General features: G+C 40.3%; 1 protein-coding gene across 2 annotated transcripts; it reads right to left on the reverse strand.

The window, feature by feature from the left end:
* Nucleotides 1-118: 118 nt before the first annotated feature.
* On the reverse strand, nt 119-5,220 carry ccnh (cyclin H). 2 transcript variants are annotated; one of them, XM_018669307.2, is made up of 10 exons: nt 5,055-5,220; nt 4,848-4,966; nt 4,547-4,669; nt 4,379-4,452; nt 3,674-3,887; nt 3,399-3,562; nt 3,011-3,081; nt 2,780-2,885; nt 420-483; nt 119-347 (listed from the first exon to the last, which is right to left on the reverse strand). In XM_018669307.2, exons 2-10 carry the CDS (start codon nt 4,962-4,964, stop codon nt 321-323), a joined length of 960 nt encoding a protein of 319 aa, XP_018524823.1. In that variant the 5' UTR covers nt 4,965-4,966; nt 5,055-5,220; the 3' UTR covers nt 119-320. The 2 variants fall into 2 exon arrangements, with proteins under 2 accessions (XP_018524823.1, XP_018524821.1); XM_018669305.2 differs by having other exon boundaries at nt 4,848-5,184.
* Between the last annotated feature and the right edge of the window lie 10,673 nt (nt 5,221-15,893).

Here is a 15,893-nt window from a genome sequence, read left to right on the forward strand (position 1 = left end):
TTCATTGTCTCCTGACAAAGGTGGAGAAATGTATGCACATAGTATCATGTGGCTTTGTTACTTTTAAGGAATATTTTACCATTCTGTCTTTAATCCACAGAAACATGACGACACAGTATGTAGAAAAATATCTTTATTCTTACTGCAGAACAAAGGCAAACACAAGATTGACTGCAATGTCTTGTAGAAAAGTAAATATAATATGCACACTTGCAAACTGTTTATGATAGATACTTCTGTTTTGGTCATTGACAGCTCAATACTGGAGTTAAGTAGTATAATAACTTAAAACTCTGTTTGATTCCACAACCACATGGAGCTTACATCAGGTCTTCATCTGTCCATTCCTGAAAAGAGACAAAAGTTTAGCAGATTTAGGAAGAACTGCCTGAATGTCAGTCTGTAGTGAACTGTCTCACCTCTTCTACCAAACGTGGTTCTTTTGCTACATGGCCGTCTTCTTCATATCCTCTTTTTCGTTTGCTGCAATACACAGATATTTTTATTGTGAGAGGTTTAGTGTAAAATGAGCTTTGTAAAGAAAGCTGTGAATCACAAGTTGTCTTTGCAAGCCGTAACTGGTGGTGAACTGTTCCATTCAGTGTTTATTGTAACCAACCCTTTGAAGTCCATTATCAACACTCACTTTAGTTAAAGTGTGACAACTAGTGTCCACTACACCTTCATGATCACCATTAGTAGTTGTAGTTCCCCCTTGTCTCATCATGTTTAGTTGCTGTGGCTTCATTTAGACTAGTTTAAACCATGTGGGAGTATTTACATACAGACTGATAGCCCTGTTGTCAGACGCATTCTAATATACACCAATACTGAGTGATTCATAAGAATGTGCCTGTCACAAACAATATCACTTTATCTTGCAGGACCGAGTGCACCATCATGTCACTGGCTGCTGCCATCCAGGTAATGTGAGTTTTACGGATTTCCACCTGAGAATCAAAGTGTCGTAGTCAGACCACACAGCCAGCCAGCCAAAGTGAGGCCTCATCCCACGAGGTCCCCGACCGAAGACTAAAGTCAGTTTGTATTTATAAGCATGTGGCCTAGATTCCTGGCAGTTCAAACGCAATATTGCTGTTCTCCACGGGAAACCACTTGCTGCATATCTGAATACTGTCCTTCCAAAGCCCTTCCCAAAATGCTTCAGACACCGACAGTGTGCTGAACTGATTAAACTTTGACAAGAAGCCTTTGTCACGCAAGACCTTGAAGAGATGATTTCTATGAAGATGGACCTGAGATACAGTCAACTGCAGAGATTGTCTGAACTTCTTTTATTCTGGTATGCCTGCCGCTCCCTCAGAAGTTTGACATGTAATGCTTGGTGACTGACATGGAGCCAGACGAGGTGTGTGTGTGTGTGGGCGCTCTGATCAGCCACAGCTTTTTTTTTTTTTTTTTGGATAAAACTTTGTGAGGACATTAGAGGGGAGGCGATCCAAAGCATTGAAGTAGCGTTTTCTGCCGTCATCAGGGAATTTAAACATAGCACCTCTCTCCAAGACGACACAAGCCTTAACTCCCTCTCTTCACGCTGTACCTGAGTTTCTGATAAGCTCTTCCTTCAAAACCCATTTCCACCATCTTTGTGTATGAACTACCACGCAGCACTGGAACCACTTGTTACGTTTTTATATGCTGCTTTGTTTGTTGATATATACTTAGGCTTGTGTAGAAGTAAAAGGTGTTTGTGTATGATATAGCTGAACAGACCTGAGAGATAGTCTAAGAGTTTGTAGGAGATATCTGTAACCTTTCCTGTGCATGTGTTAATCCTGAATGGATCCTGCTATAGTGTGTGGGCCTACATATATGCTGCTCTAACCAACACCACGTGAACTCCCTCTTTTGCCTTGGGACGTAAACAAAAGCTTTCATGCATCTGCAGTCTCTCTTGCTCTTGTTTTCGGTACCCCTCTCTTGCACCGACTGTTTCCATGTAGACTCATCCCCCGAAGAAAAGTCATGCCATGCACAGATCGATCAAACTTACTAGGTCGTAAAGGTTGGCCTCGCGTGCCTCCTGATGATTCAAGCAGCTGCAAAAAGTCTGAATCTGTGCCTGTCATAGCTCAAGAAGTTTACCAGACTGTTTACTGTAGCTGCACTTAAGATACCACGGACCTCACCGACCTCACCAAGTGTTAACAGACAGCTGGCGACAGACGCGCGATAACAAACGAGCCTAAAGGTCTCCTCATCAAGCGATACCAGTATCAGCTGTGCTTCATGGTATGGATGATGTAGGTAGGAATGTGGCGTGCTGTTGTACTTCCTTTCTGTATTTCATACAGCTGATGATGATGTGTTCCTTTTTATTTTTCTACCTGATACTGAACCTTGAACCTTTTGCATCTTAGATACGACAACCTGGCTAAAATAAAACTGTTACTACATATGACAGTGGAAATCTCGAGTTGATCACTTGGGTGTGGGGTATAGAAGTTCAATCTATGAATTACAAAAGTTATACAGTGGTATCACACTGAAACTTAAAATGTACCTAAAATGACACCAGTCCAAATGCATCTTAATATGAGGGGCAGATAAAGGACTGATGGTGATCATCTGTTTATGGTTTTAAGTGTTCTTAGGATTTCTGAGCACCACAATAAAATCACAAATTCTGACTTTTAATATGATATATATATATGTATAATGTATAATGTGTATGTATAATGTGATAATATATTGTTTGCACTCTGATTATCAAAAATCTCCCTAAAACAAACACAAACAGATCACTTCTTCTTCTTACTTGCTTGAGGTGGAAAACTCCACATGAATCCTCTCCAACCTCTGTTTGTAAGCATTCACCTCCTCTGGTTTGGGAAGTTCATACTTCTTCAGGAGGGTTTTCATCCCTGGTTGGAAAGAGAGAACATTTATTTAAATCTCACACAAGACCTGTGCTGCGTACCACAAGACAGCAAAACAGAGCTCAATGTCGCCATCTTGTGGCGTCAGACTGAAGGCGCAGTTCACTCACTTCTCATCGAGTCGTACATCTTTGAGAGAGCCTCCTTGTCCTCTCTCAGTCCCAAGCATTCAGTCAGGTAGCTAGAAATTTGAAACAACAAACAAAGGGGACTGTTTTCCACTAAAACATTTCTTTTTGCTCTAACTGAATTGCCACACATGTAAATGAGTTAAGCAACCAGTTGGTTCTCAGGACCTTTTCACATATGAAATTTTCAATTCAAAAGAGTCAAGTTTCTCCATTAGCAACTTACTGTATCTGAATGTGCCTGCACTTACTGATATTCACAACAATTAAAAAAAAAAAACTAAATATGACTGCTGTTTTACCAAAGTGAAGAAAGCTATAAATCATCAGATTCCTTAATAGTAATAGATATAATAAATGAAAAACCCACGTCTCCATGCTCAGACCGGCTCTTGAGGCGCTGTTCAGAATAGCTGTCAGAGCGATCTGAGAAGGGGGAAACATCAGCCCTGCATCTGTCATGGCTGCCTGTGTCAGAAAGTCATCTGCACTCTTCCTCAGTGACTCTGGGTTATCCAGTGTGGGGTATCTAGTCTGAGAGATAAAATTAATGAAAAGGTGATAATTTACTGAGAATGAGAAAGAGCACCACAATAGTGTATGAATTCAAGAGTGACATTTAAAGCTCTCCAGGAGTCTGCCAACCTTTAGGTCGATGAGCAGGCCCTCCATGGGTCTGTAGGGGTTGTGGACCACCAGGTGGAAATTGAGCTGTTGGATGAGCAGCAGCTCATACTCCAGGATTTGCTCCAGAACCCTTTCCTGTCCTGCTGGGGTCTCCTGCAAAAGGTTGCCCACAAACTGGGTACTGGACACATTGAACTCATCCACCTTACAAGACAGGTACGCACAAGTGAGCCTGAAACGACAAGGTGACTTTGAAATATGTTGTACAGACTGGTAAGAACAATTTTTTCAGCAGTTTTGGTGATGTATGCAAACCTTATGCAACAAGCAGACATGGGAAACTTAATCTTTTCTAAACACCACTTGAGCCTGGATTAATGGGAAAGTATGGACTGAATAAGAGAGTCATGTTCAAGTATTAAACTGACATAATTCACCATCACTCTACAACTCTATTTGCATTTTCATTTGCATCAGTAAGGGTTTCTTTCATAAATGGAGCTGCTTTATTTGGGCTAAAAGCTACATATAGTATTGTATGGTAAAATTACAACACCGCTTTTGAAAATACCATAATACATAAGCATTTTTTTCAGTTTGAAGAACTGATAAAATACTGGGAACTGGCACATCACTTAAACACAACATTTTAAACTCTTCGCCTCGCTGTTATTAAATATGGTCTACTTCTGCCTATTTCATACCCTGATTAGCTCTACTCACATGATAATCCGAGGGTGGTACTCCATAATGGAATTGTTCAGGTAGAATCTTCTGAAGTACATGATAGCTGTACCCTGCACAGGTGAGACACATATGGTTCACACGTCCTCTGTCACTAAGGTCATGATATTCTGATGAAGATGAAAAGAGAGCACACACTGTACATACCACCACAGACTTGGGCATTGCGGGTTTAAAAGCGTTGCAGAAATCCAGCAGCCTTCTCTCATAGTGTCTAAATAAGACGTCTTCCTCATGACGCTCCAGGAACATGGACTCACTCAACCCAGGCTGAGTAACACACACACAGAGAGAGAGAGAGAGAGAGAGAGAGAGAGAGAGAGAGAGAGAGAGAGAGAGAGAGAGAGAGAGAGAGAGAGAGAGAGAGGCGGGAGGAGAAGGAGGTGAGCTAAACTGTCACACAGTGGCTTGCGTTCATTGTCGGGTTTCAAATGTACGCGTTACTTACCTTCCCACTTTCTAGTATCTTGTTACGGAATTTCTGATTGGCCTTGCATCTCATATGCTCGAGTTCGTCTTCTTTTTTAAAAATCCAGTATTTTCTCTGTGAGCTGTTGTGGAACATTGCTGGCGGGCACATATGAACAATAACAGATATAAGACTGAGTTTACTGCTCACAGTGTGACAGATTCACGATAGCACCAGTAAACTTACTTTTATTGTGTCTAAATATACGTTAGTCCATCCACGGCGGTGAAATGACTGGTTTCTAAGTAGGCAAATTCCAGCAATAACAAAGTCGGTGCGTGTCGCCACTCTTTTACGTCAACGTCGCCCCTTTTTGATGACTACCGTAATTAAGGGTACATCGCGCAAAAGAAATGTGCTTCTCGGTAGGTCTCTCTCTCTCTCTCGCTCTCTCTCTCTCTCTCTCTCTCTCTCTCTCACACACACACACGCACACACAAGATACCTGAAATAACACAGTCATGTTTTCGTTTGTTTTGTGTTCTTTTTTGAACTAAATACCCCATAAATATTTGATATTTAAACAGGCATTTGCATTTGCCTGTAGCTAGCAACGGTAGCCTATTAATTTTCAGATTCATTCAAAGGCAGCTGGATCCAAGACTGTTAGAACCTGTAGAAATGTCTGTAAATGTCAAACATAGTTAACTGGAATATACAATACTTTTTTTCTTTCTTTTTTTTAAATATTTCAACGTGGATTCTTTTTGCACAAGTGACCCCATGGGGTGCCCACAGTTTGAGAGACTATCTATGCCATATAGTCAGCGTTGTCTCGAGGAATATAATAAAAGAGATAGATAAATACATAAATTCAAAAAAATACCGGTATTTATGAACAAATACAGGCTTACACTGTTTATCGTGCTCCGTCCATGATCGACTAGTTTTCAGGGTTTTTCCTATATTTACCCCCCCCTCCTTCCCTCGCCTCAGCCTGACAAACCTGGATGAAACTTCAGAATAACTGAGCTGGTTTATGACCATGTTGTTCAAATGCTTGGATTTAGATCATTTTAGATGGAAAAGCAGAAGAGAAATTGAATCACACAGTATGTTTAGAGGGAGCCACTCAACCCCCACCAGTGTTTCCGTATACCGTAATTTGCATAAACATGAGTAATTTATGAATAATAAATGCCCTTGCATTCAGCGGGAGCCGTTAATTTGCATATCACCACAGCTACAGTTTTATTTCCTTAGTGCGGTGTTATCATGAAGCCCTTCAAGCCTGCATAAACCAGAATCAAAGAAATAATGCTTTAACAGGTATGTGCTGGGGACTGTTTTATTATCTTAATCTCTTCTCTCTACGGGCGGAAAAGATTTGAACTTTTATGTCTGAAGCTGTGTCTGTGATAGGCTTGTGTAATGCTATACGTTCAGTCAGTGTGCGCCGGGCTCAGGCTACATCTACAGTATCCATCGCTCGGTCTTGCCCTGTAAATTGCATAAACATGAAGTGCCAATGCATTATTGATGAGACCATTGCAACGTTTACTGTATGTGCGCGCGTTGATAGGGCGTATAATGCTTGCGTGCGTGCGTGCGTGCGTGACTGACCGCATGTACGTCTGTGTTGTCAGTCTAACCAAACACCTTTCCTTCTGCTACTTCGCATAATTCTGCATTGTGGTGCATATAACCTCTGCATCTCTTTTGTTACATTGGGGTGAATTTACTGTTTATATTTTTGGCTGTAATGAGACTTTGTGCAACCAGCAGTACAGGAAAAATGCTTGGATGCTATTGACACTGAGGCAGCAAATTAAAGTCTCTTTTTCTGTGCGTGAGGGGTTTTGAAGAGAAACACAAAATGTTAAGTCAGGCATGTGTGTCACTGTGAGTAAAGATTTTGCCTATATAATCTGACAGGCAGTGTTTTATGGGAAATCAGACTTGGGTGATTTTGTGGCGTCACCCGATCAGCTGAATGATCTTTGAGCCTCCCTGATCAAGTTAAGTCTCACCCTCCTTGAGTTAAGTTTGCACTCCTGTCTGTTACATTTCAGCTGCATATGAAAACCTCTGCAGGCACGGGGAAAACGATTGCAGTTCTTGGGCACAAAGTCAGCTAAAATTCAACCGTTGACCGACAGATTTATGCTGTGTGAAGCATCACCTTGGCTGTACACAGCTTTGTAAACTATTCATGATGATGATAATGCTGAGGAGGAGGAGGATGAGGAGGAGGAGAGGGAGAAGCTGGAGGAGGATAATCCCCACCCCGTGGTCCACCTCCCCGCCGTCTCATCTACGAAGTTACTTTCTTGTATGAAAGGAAAGAATTTGGAAATAACCTTGACGATGATGCAAATGATTTCTCTGACCAATGAGCTCGCTTAATCTCTTTTTCCCCTTCTCTGATATTCCTCTTTTTTTTTTGCCGCAGCGTTCAATCCATTTCCAGCTTCACACACCAACAAATACAATTAAATCCTCATTCAAATGCCCTGTATGTGCATATTAATTATTCTGCCCTTCATCCTGCACAAATGCCCCACCTCCCCCACCCCAATTGTGCTGTGGTTGCTGTGGCAACCAGGGGTGGCAGTGCTGATGTCAGAGACTCCTCCAAGGACACTCATGCAGGCTCTGGGTCAGGTGATATGTACTGCTGCTGGGCACCGACTAACACCCAAGAACAAAATGGCCGCCGGCCCCCTCATATTTCTTTCATTTTTCTTTTTCATTTTTTTTTTTTTTTGCCGCATGGGAGAGTCTGTCTTTGAGCTTTAAACAAAAGAGGAAGTGCACCTGTTCTTGCCTGATACCCTTTTTTTGTTTTGATGATATGTGTGATATGGATGATGTGGGATATTCTCGCTGTGATTGGTGTGACCAAAATGCATCACATAGCTGAGCTGTCTGAGCCCCTCAGAGATCAGCCTCAGAATTCAGAAATCTGTCTGGTTATTTAAGTGCATTCACATCCTGCGTGTGCCTTTGTGTTTGAATGTGTCCGTACATTGGTTTCCTCAGGTTGGCATTAAACAGCCCAGGGTTTTAGTTCCCCCTCCCCCCTCCCCCCTCCCTCCAGACACTCAACGCTCCCCCACCGTCTCTCTCTCTCTCTCTCTGTCTCTCTGTCTCTAATTGAGCTTTGTGTCTACCTCCATCTCCATTCAAATCCAGGCTCATTTGCATACTGCCGCCGTGCCGGACAGCTCCCCAGCTGTACAGTACAGAACTAAATGAGGAACACAGACCCACTTTACGTGACGTGAATAGCAAGCAGCAAGGAGAATCATTTTCCTGTTTCCTGAAAATACGGCTACCTGAGAGATGAGGGATAGAGAGGAAGGAGGGCGGTTGTATCAAATCAGTGCATTCAGAGCGAGGCAGGCATTACCAGTCTGAAAGGAGATGCCAATGTAGAGGCAGAGTTTATTATTTATAATGAAACAAGACATTGCAGAAGGTATCATACACTATAATTTGACATAAAAGTAGGCAGATATACTGTGATATACAAATGAATTTGCTGATGAAAGCCAGGTTTACAGACGTGTGTATTCAGACATGAGTGTTTTGGTGCTCCAATTTGAATGTGGCTTCTGATTTTTTTTCGGATATTCTTCTTTAAGTTCATATCACAAACATTCTGCAGGAAGAATCTGCAGTCTGACGTGATAATTTGCTCAAACATCACCAGGTTTAATTTGGACCCGGCTGCCCCTCGGCTGTTCTCTGGCTTCAGTCCTGTCGAGGCCTGATCCCGTGCTCTTTTGCACTTCTGCGGCGGCAGTGAGCCTCCTTCAGCGTCGAGGAATTTTTAGGGACATTTTGCTTGAGTGCATAGAGACACATAATTATGTTGTATTTTTGATGCACTCCAACCACACTTAACAGAATGTGTTAAGCACACCTTTAATGGGAACCTTAAAACCCCAAGGCCAATTTTCATTTCTAGCATATTGGTAGGGATTTGTGACATTTCAACTCATTTCAGGATTCAATCAAAACCATAGCTCTAGGGAGAGCAAAAATGGCATGCTCTTTATGGCAAATCCAACTGTCCTTGGTTTGCTATATGCATACAACTTCTTCCTCCACAGTCAGACCAGTGAGAATTGGATGAAATTTGATGACCCATTTTAACTTTACCTTGAAGACAAATGCAAACAGTGCAAAAATGTTTCTGATTTTTTTTCCCACTCCTCGTTGAGTCTAGATGGAAATGTTTTTTTAGAAAACAAAGTAATTTGTGCTCATTTGTAAACGGTTGCCAGGATTTAAATCAGTGCAGAGTGGAAAACACACGTCATGCTCCATCATTCGGAGAGCCTTAGCTTTGAGTGAAATGCAGAGAAGGGCCGATAGAATGGTGTTAAAGTGCAGCCATTCTTGTGAAAATCCCATCCTTCACAGTACAAAGCTCCAACAAGTCCTCCAAATGACCCTTTATATCAACATGCAATGTCCTCACCTTTCTAAATAGACGGGCCATTTGGGTGAAATGGGTGCATGTGGTTTGCTGGGAGAGAAATGTATGGTCTGTTGGCACTGTTCTCTTTTTCTTGCCAAAGAGCTGGACTGTGTGTAATGTAACATGAATGTGTCCTACTATTTGGGCTGTATGTTGTGTTGTTTAATTGTGAGGCAGGTTTTTTTTTCCCCTTTCGAAATGTTTGTTATATTCATATAATTTCTGTCAGAACTGCAAGAGTAAAGTTCTGCTTGCAATTGAAATTCTGATACTAAGTTATCTTTAATGTCACAATGTCCTGTACAAAACATTATAGCATAAATGTTACATTTAAAACAAATGCATTTTTTTTTTTACAAACGTAGTAATTAGTTTCGAAATTAGATACCCCCAAAAATCTGCACTTTCACCCTGAAAGCTACATTTTTAATGGGTGTGTATGTTACTAAAGCAAAGCTATATATAAATATATATAGTGTGTGTGTGTGTGTGTGTGTGCGCGTGTATGTGTGAGTGAGTGAGAGAGAGAGATTCGTACTGAATTAGTACAGTCTGAATTTGCTCACAGTGGGGGGGGTTATGCATCTTAATCTAATTAAGAACTAGATGCCTGAATATAGACGAAGAATTATGAGCTTCAAAATGGGGGAGGGGAAACCGTGTTTGATCAAGTCAGGTTGCCCGGCAACCCAAACCATTTATTTCAAACAAAAAAAGCCCTGTAAGATTTAATAATCAGGTTGTCTGCATTAAAATGCAAAGGAGGCTGTCAGGCTGCACCTGAAGGACAGCAAAAATTAGGCAGGGTAATTTCTCGACTTACAGGTGAATTGCTGACCTTCTGCTGTGAGTGCTTGTCAAAATCAACACTCAGACACCGCAAATCAGCCAAAACAAGCTTCTAAAATGGATCTTGTGAAAAATTTAAGTGTGTAAAATTAAACCGGCATGTGCATACAGTCTCTCATTTGGAATTCTGTTAATTGAGCATGCTTAAGTGAGTCTAAACGCAGTCATTATGAATTTAACACGACGCTCATTCTCAATTTTCTACTCAGAGAAGTTCACACTTTGCATGCTTCGTTTATTCCAGGAAATAAAACCAAATATAATGACAGGCAGATATAATAACAGACAAAGGAAAAAAATATCAAAACATTTTTCTCTCCACGTTTCTTATATAAACATAACATCCAGCTTGGTACAGTAATCATACCCAAATAGATATTTTAAATGAGTAATGTTTTTATTCATATTTTCTCTACATATAATCACAGACCTTTTACTGAAACATATTTCTCAAATATTAACCACTAGAAGGGATATTTTCTGATGCTCCTCATGGCTTCTCTAATTGACAGTGTGAAAGCTGGGTGTTGGCTGTTGGAGTGCTCCTGCTATAATCACTGGCACCCTCCCCTCTTTTGTTTTCCTAATTGCTGCCATGCCTTTTGTTAGAGAGCATTCTTATAAGTGCATCACTCCCTGTTGGAGAGCACTGAAGGCTTCCTGTGGACTTCCTGCGGACTTCAACAAAAAGCCCTGTCAGATGGATCAGCCATTAGTCACCAGTGTACATTGTCTCTGACAAATCTGACGTTTAAAGTACACGCATAATTCCAAAGCACTCTCTGTGCCCCACAAATTGCACACGTTTTATCCTGAAAATGTCATAAATGTTACGTTGATTTTTTTTTCTCTTTTTCTTTCTTTCTTTTTTTTTTTTTTTTTTTTTTAACAGATGATAGAAAATGTTGATTTGGACCTTTGCTCAGTTAAATCTGATTTCAACAAATGAATGGGAATAGAAAATATATAAATAAATACATGTAATTGTTGCCAATGATTAATGTTATCATATGGTGCTGGCATGGCTTGGCAATTAATATTTTTTAAATACTTTTTTTCAAAGTTGACTTTGGACTTCTAATTCTAAATTCATATTTACCACATTTTATGTAATGAAATAACATTTACTGCTTTCCTGAGATGTGATCAATCGATGACTGTTAATTGAAATATAACCAACACCATCACTACCAACAATAACAATACTAATACTAATAAGATACTACTACTATTAATAATAATAATACTTATGAGGGAACAGATTATTTTTCAGTCACTGAACACAGTTTTTATCTGCTATAGTCTTTATCTGAACAGGTTAAAGCCTCATATATTAATTTTTTTTAACTGCAGTGTAATCTGTAATAGATTTTGCCACAGTGCCCTGATTAAATAATGCCCTCTTGTGGTCTTTGTGTGAGGAATATTAAAGGGAAGCAAATATATAATTAATATAATCAGAAGTGCATAATATATATATATATATATATATATATATAATACACACAACCACATGCTACACACACACACACACAGACACTTGTGAGGATAACGTGAATTACTCTCTCTTTTCACTAGATGGGGTAAGTGCATCATTTACCAGGCTTTGAACCTGAGTAGATGTTGCCCAACTGCACCGTTGCAAACAACGATTTCTTGATAAAACTGCGTTGTATTTCTTTTTAGATTTTCTAGAAATTCAGGGTCTTGGTGAGGTATGAACTTATGCCACCTTAGCAGCTTGTGCATGTGTTAAAGCTCTGAGGGAGGTGTCTGAAGAGGACCCCCCCCGCCCCCCAGTTTGTTTATGTGCGTGGCTGGGGTGTAAGCAATACAAACCAAAGAGAAAGAATACAAAGAAAAAATCAAAACAACAAAAAAGAACACAGTAGCCCATATGTATATATACAGTGTGTGTGTGTGTGTGTGTGTGTGTGTGTGTGTGTGTGTGTGTGTGTTGGATTGCATTAGTGGTTTTGCAAGCTCAATATGGAGCTTCTGCTGCAGTTTAAACAGGCATGTAACTAGTGTTTGTATTAAACAAAAATACATTTCCCTGCAGTACAATATTTTTGAATCTGTTTTGGATTTCATTTCATTCTTTTTCCCCTATATCCAGACTCTCAAAATTGTGTTTCGCCACGATTCATAAAGTTTCTCCCCTCTGTCTTCCTCCTTTCTCAGCACCCCACCCCACCCCCGTCCTGCTTCATACATTCATTTCAAAGTAGCATATCATTAGCTCATGGTTGTGTTATGGCCCGCTGTTGTTCGTCCCAGCCCAGCTCCTCAGTGTGTCTGAATTGGCATGGGAAAGAGAAGGGGAGAGCTTAACTACCAGAACTGTGAGGCTCTGTGGAGATGACAAGTAGCTCCTTGATTAACCCATAGGCTGGTTGAGCAGGCCCACACTTTGCCTGTGTTCTTTATTCATTTCCCTTGTCCTTTTCTTTCAGAAAGAGACCCAATAGGGCCCAGCAGGTGAATGTAAAGAAACGCGAAAGGACTCCCCTCCGATCAGCTTTTCAGACCCAGACAAAGGGCCGGCCCACCTCTTGTACAGCTGCATTAAAACCCTGATTAAAGCTCTTCCTGTTAGCGATTGATTGAGGATGCAAAGCTAAAACCAACAAAAACCCACACTGCTGAGGCCTGATAATGACTGGGCCCCACCTACAAGGCGCAGGCTTCAAATGATTAGTGGGGTTTTGTTTTCTTAGTAGGTGTGTGAGTGAGTGAGTGTGTGTTAGAGAAAGTGAGAGAGATGTGAGGGGAGGTTGTCTAACCGTACCAGGAGGTCTTCAGACAGATAGCTCTAATTAATCAACAGAAAAAAAACAAAAAAATCTTTCTTTCTCTCTATTTCTATTAGCAATGAGTGTATGTCTGTGTGTGCATTTGCATGTCTGCGTGCTATGTGTCAATAGCTTGATTAGCAGGGATAATAAAACTGGCCTAAGTACAAATACAGGATTCTATTTATGTTTAATAGCATATATCAAGTCATCCGTTTAACTAAGATATTGGTTAAATAAATTGTATTTTTCTTGTTTTTACCAACCATGTATCAGGATTTATATATACTTTATATATACTCTGATAATAATAATTTCTTTAAAAAAATCAAGTTTCTGCAAAAAAGGTATATTAAAAAACACCCTTTGAACTGGATTGCTGCAGTTTTGTCCAATTCTCTGTTTATATTATTTTGCATTGTACTACACCCGTAGTCTTTCAATCATCAGTGCCATTATGTGCAGTAAAAGAATAAAAATCCTCTCCCGTGTGCTTGAGGTCTGTTGAAACTTTCACATGCTTATCATAATCATGTTTTGAAGTGTGGATTTTTAAACACTCTTGTCATTGTTATGTAAACAGCCTTTTTTGCATGTTAATCCTTTTATGAGAGAACGTTAGGGAGACGCATGACGACATGGGAAATGATTTGTGGAGAAGGCGCTGAGAAGACTTTAACAATATGCGTGCATGTGTGTGTGTGTGTGTGTAGAGAAAGAGAGAGAGAGAGAGGTTCTTCAAGAATCCATAAATATTGCATTTCTTTGTTTGACGGATGTTTGACACATTTTCATGTTTCCTCAACAAATTCCACTGTCATATTTTTCCTTTTGTCAGTCATCTTCCAAACAGCAGATCCTGACAATTATCCCAGAGACACTCCTGATCAAAACCATCTTATTCTGTCTGCTGCTCAGCTCCATCACACACTGATTCTGCATCACTCTCTCTTCTTCCTCCTCGCACAATCTTTATTTGATTCCGGCTCTGTATATTACGCCACTCATCAGTTCAAATGCAAAAAATTACATTTACAAAGTGTTTGTGTCATCTATATTTCACACATTTTGTAATGTCTATTTGTTGATGCACAGCACAGTTATTACAGTGTTGGTGCAGAGTGATTGTCGTGAGGCTTCTCTCTGTACTGTGCTGTAACGAAGCAGCTAATTCGCAGTTTCAACAGAGGAGAGCATTATGCCTTTGGCTTAAAGTAGGCCACGTTTAATGATGGACTTGTCAGCAAAAATAACGGCCTGGAAAAGTCTAATTAGAGATCGTTTTTGGCTGATTGTTGATAAGGTTTACTTTTTCGAGAACAGTTGGTTTGGTGTGAATTTAATTTGGATTAATTATATTTTTTTTACCTGTAGCTAATCGAGTCAAATAGAAGCAACATAACATCAAATCACAAACTTTTATTTATTCATTAATATTTCAAACCATGGCCAATTTTCAGAATAATTTGGTTGATTTTAAAAAAAAAAAAGTTGTGGAATTTCCTCGCAAAACAATGACAAATTCACACACTCAAAACATCAAGAGAAACCTTTTTATTCAGACAATCCAGGAGTGTTTGAATAGCAGGAGAGTGAAAAATAGAGACAGACAGGTAGAGGAGGGCACTGAGGAGGCCCTCAGGCTACAGTGAGGGTCCTGGGCAGATTGGCTCAGGGGCTCCGCAAACCATCCTTACATCCCACACATTTATCAGAATAGGGTTAGCGTACCACACTGTGCCTACACTTACACCGTGCCCTCATACAAACACACACACACACACACACACACACACACGTTTAGACCCAGACATCCGCCTACACCCACTGTAAGCCTTATAGCCTTTTTAACATCTCCTCTGTGTGCACCTCTTCCTCCCACTCTACTGTTATTAGCCTCAGACAATCAGACTACCTGACTCCACCTCCTGGCATGCATATGAGTCAGAACAACCTGCAAGTCTCGCTTATTTTCAAGAGCATAATTGTTTGGTGCGTGTGTGGCGTGCAACAAATTGCCGCTGTAAAATCACAGAAATGGTGCAGGAGAAAGACATTAGTTAGATATTAGTAAAATGTCTAAGACACTGAAGTCATTAGAGGTTCTTTAGGAATCATAAAATCTCCAATATGGTTTTAAAAAAGCACACAGTGCAATATGCTTTTAAATATAGTTATAGGAGTTTTGCTTTTATTCTTGCAACTTGAAGCCTTTTCACAGCTCAGCCTAAGCCCTCTGATTTTTTTATTTCATATATGGTCAGGGAGTCTTATTTAGTCTTACATGAGGCAAGTGTGGCCTCAGGCACATGAAAAGGGAAAATTCTACTTCTAACAGAGAGTCTATCTCTCTTTCATTTGCACCTTGTACATCTCGTTGCTCTTTGGAACCCCCTCTTTTTTTTGCTTGTAGAAATGGACGTGCAGCAAGTAGGATAAGAGCAGGGGTCTGTTGATAAATCCAGCCTGGTTTGTAGACGGACTCTAACAATGTCGACACCAAACCCTAGGAGTGAAAAGCTATGAAGCAGTGTTTTTTCTGAGTACAGCTGCTGCTCTGCATTCACCCTGCTGATAATACACAGTGTTGCTCTCTTCCTACAAGGCTGCTTTTCGTGTGGATTTGTAGTGAGTTAGAGGTGAACAATCACAAGAATCACAAAGTACACACGATGAGTGACATATGGATAAGAACTGTCAGTTTTGATGAGTTTCATCTGTACTGTCCAATATTGTGCTCCCTGTCTCTATATTTGGTATTTTTACCAAAATGACATCTGTTGTCTCTCATGCATGTTCATTCAAAAATAAGAAGTTCTCTGTGTAAATTATTACATTGTTCTGATTTATGTGTTTTCTGGGGTAAATCTGCAAATCAATGTGGAGGCAGGATAGTGGCAAAACACTTTAGTGTGTGTGTGTGTGTTTCCATGCCCTACAATAACCACAGAG

The sequence above is a fragment of the Lates calcarifer genome, linkage group LG13 (assembly GCF_001640805.2).
Source record: "Lates calcarifer isolate ASB-BC8 linkage group LG13, TLL_Latcal_v3, whole genome shotgun sequence".
Lineage (NCBI taxonomy): Eukaryota > Metazoa > Chordata > Actinopteri > Centropomidae > Lates > Lates calcarifer.

What these genes read in the sequence shown, in the direction of transcription:
- ccnh (XM_018669305.2), bottom strand. Translation starts at nt 4,979, where the DNA reads ATGTGCCCGCCAGCAATGTTCCACAACAGCTCACAGAGAAAATACTGG. An exon ending in TACCACCCTCGGATTATCAT is followed by an intron (nt 3,888 to 4,378) that starts GTGAGTAGAGCT and finishes TTGTCGTTTCAG; the next exon opens with GCTCACTTGTGCGTACCTGT. An exon ending in GATGTACGACTCGATGAGAA is followed by an intron (nt 2,886 to 3,010) that starts GTGAGTGAACTG and finishes CTTTCCAACCAG; the next exon opens with GGATGAAAACCCTCCTGAAG.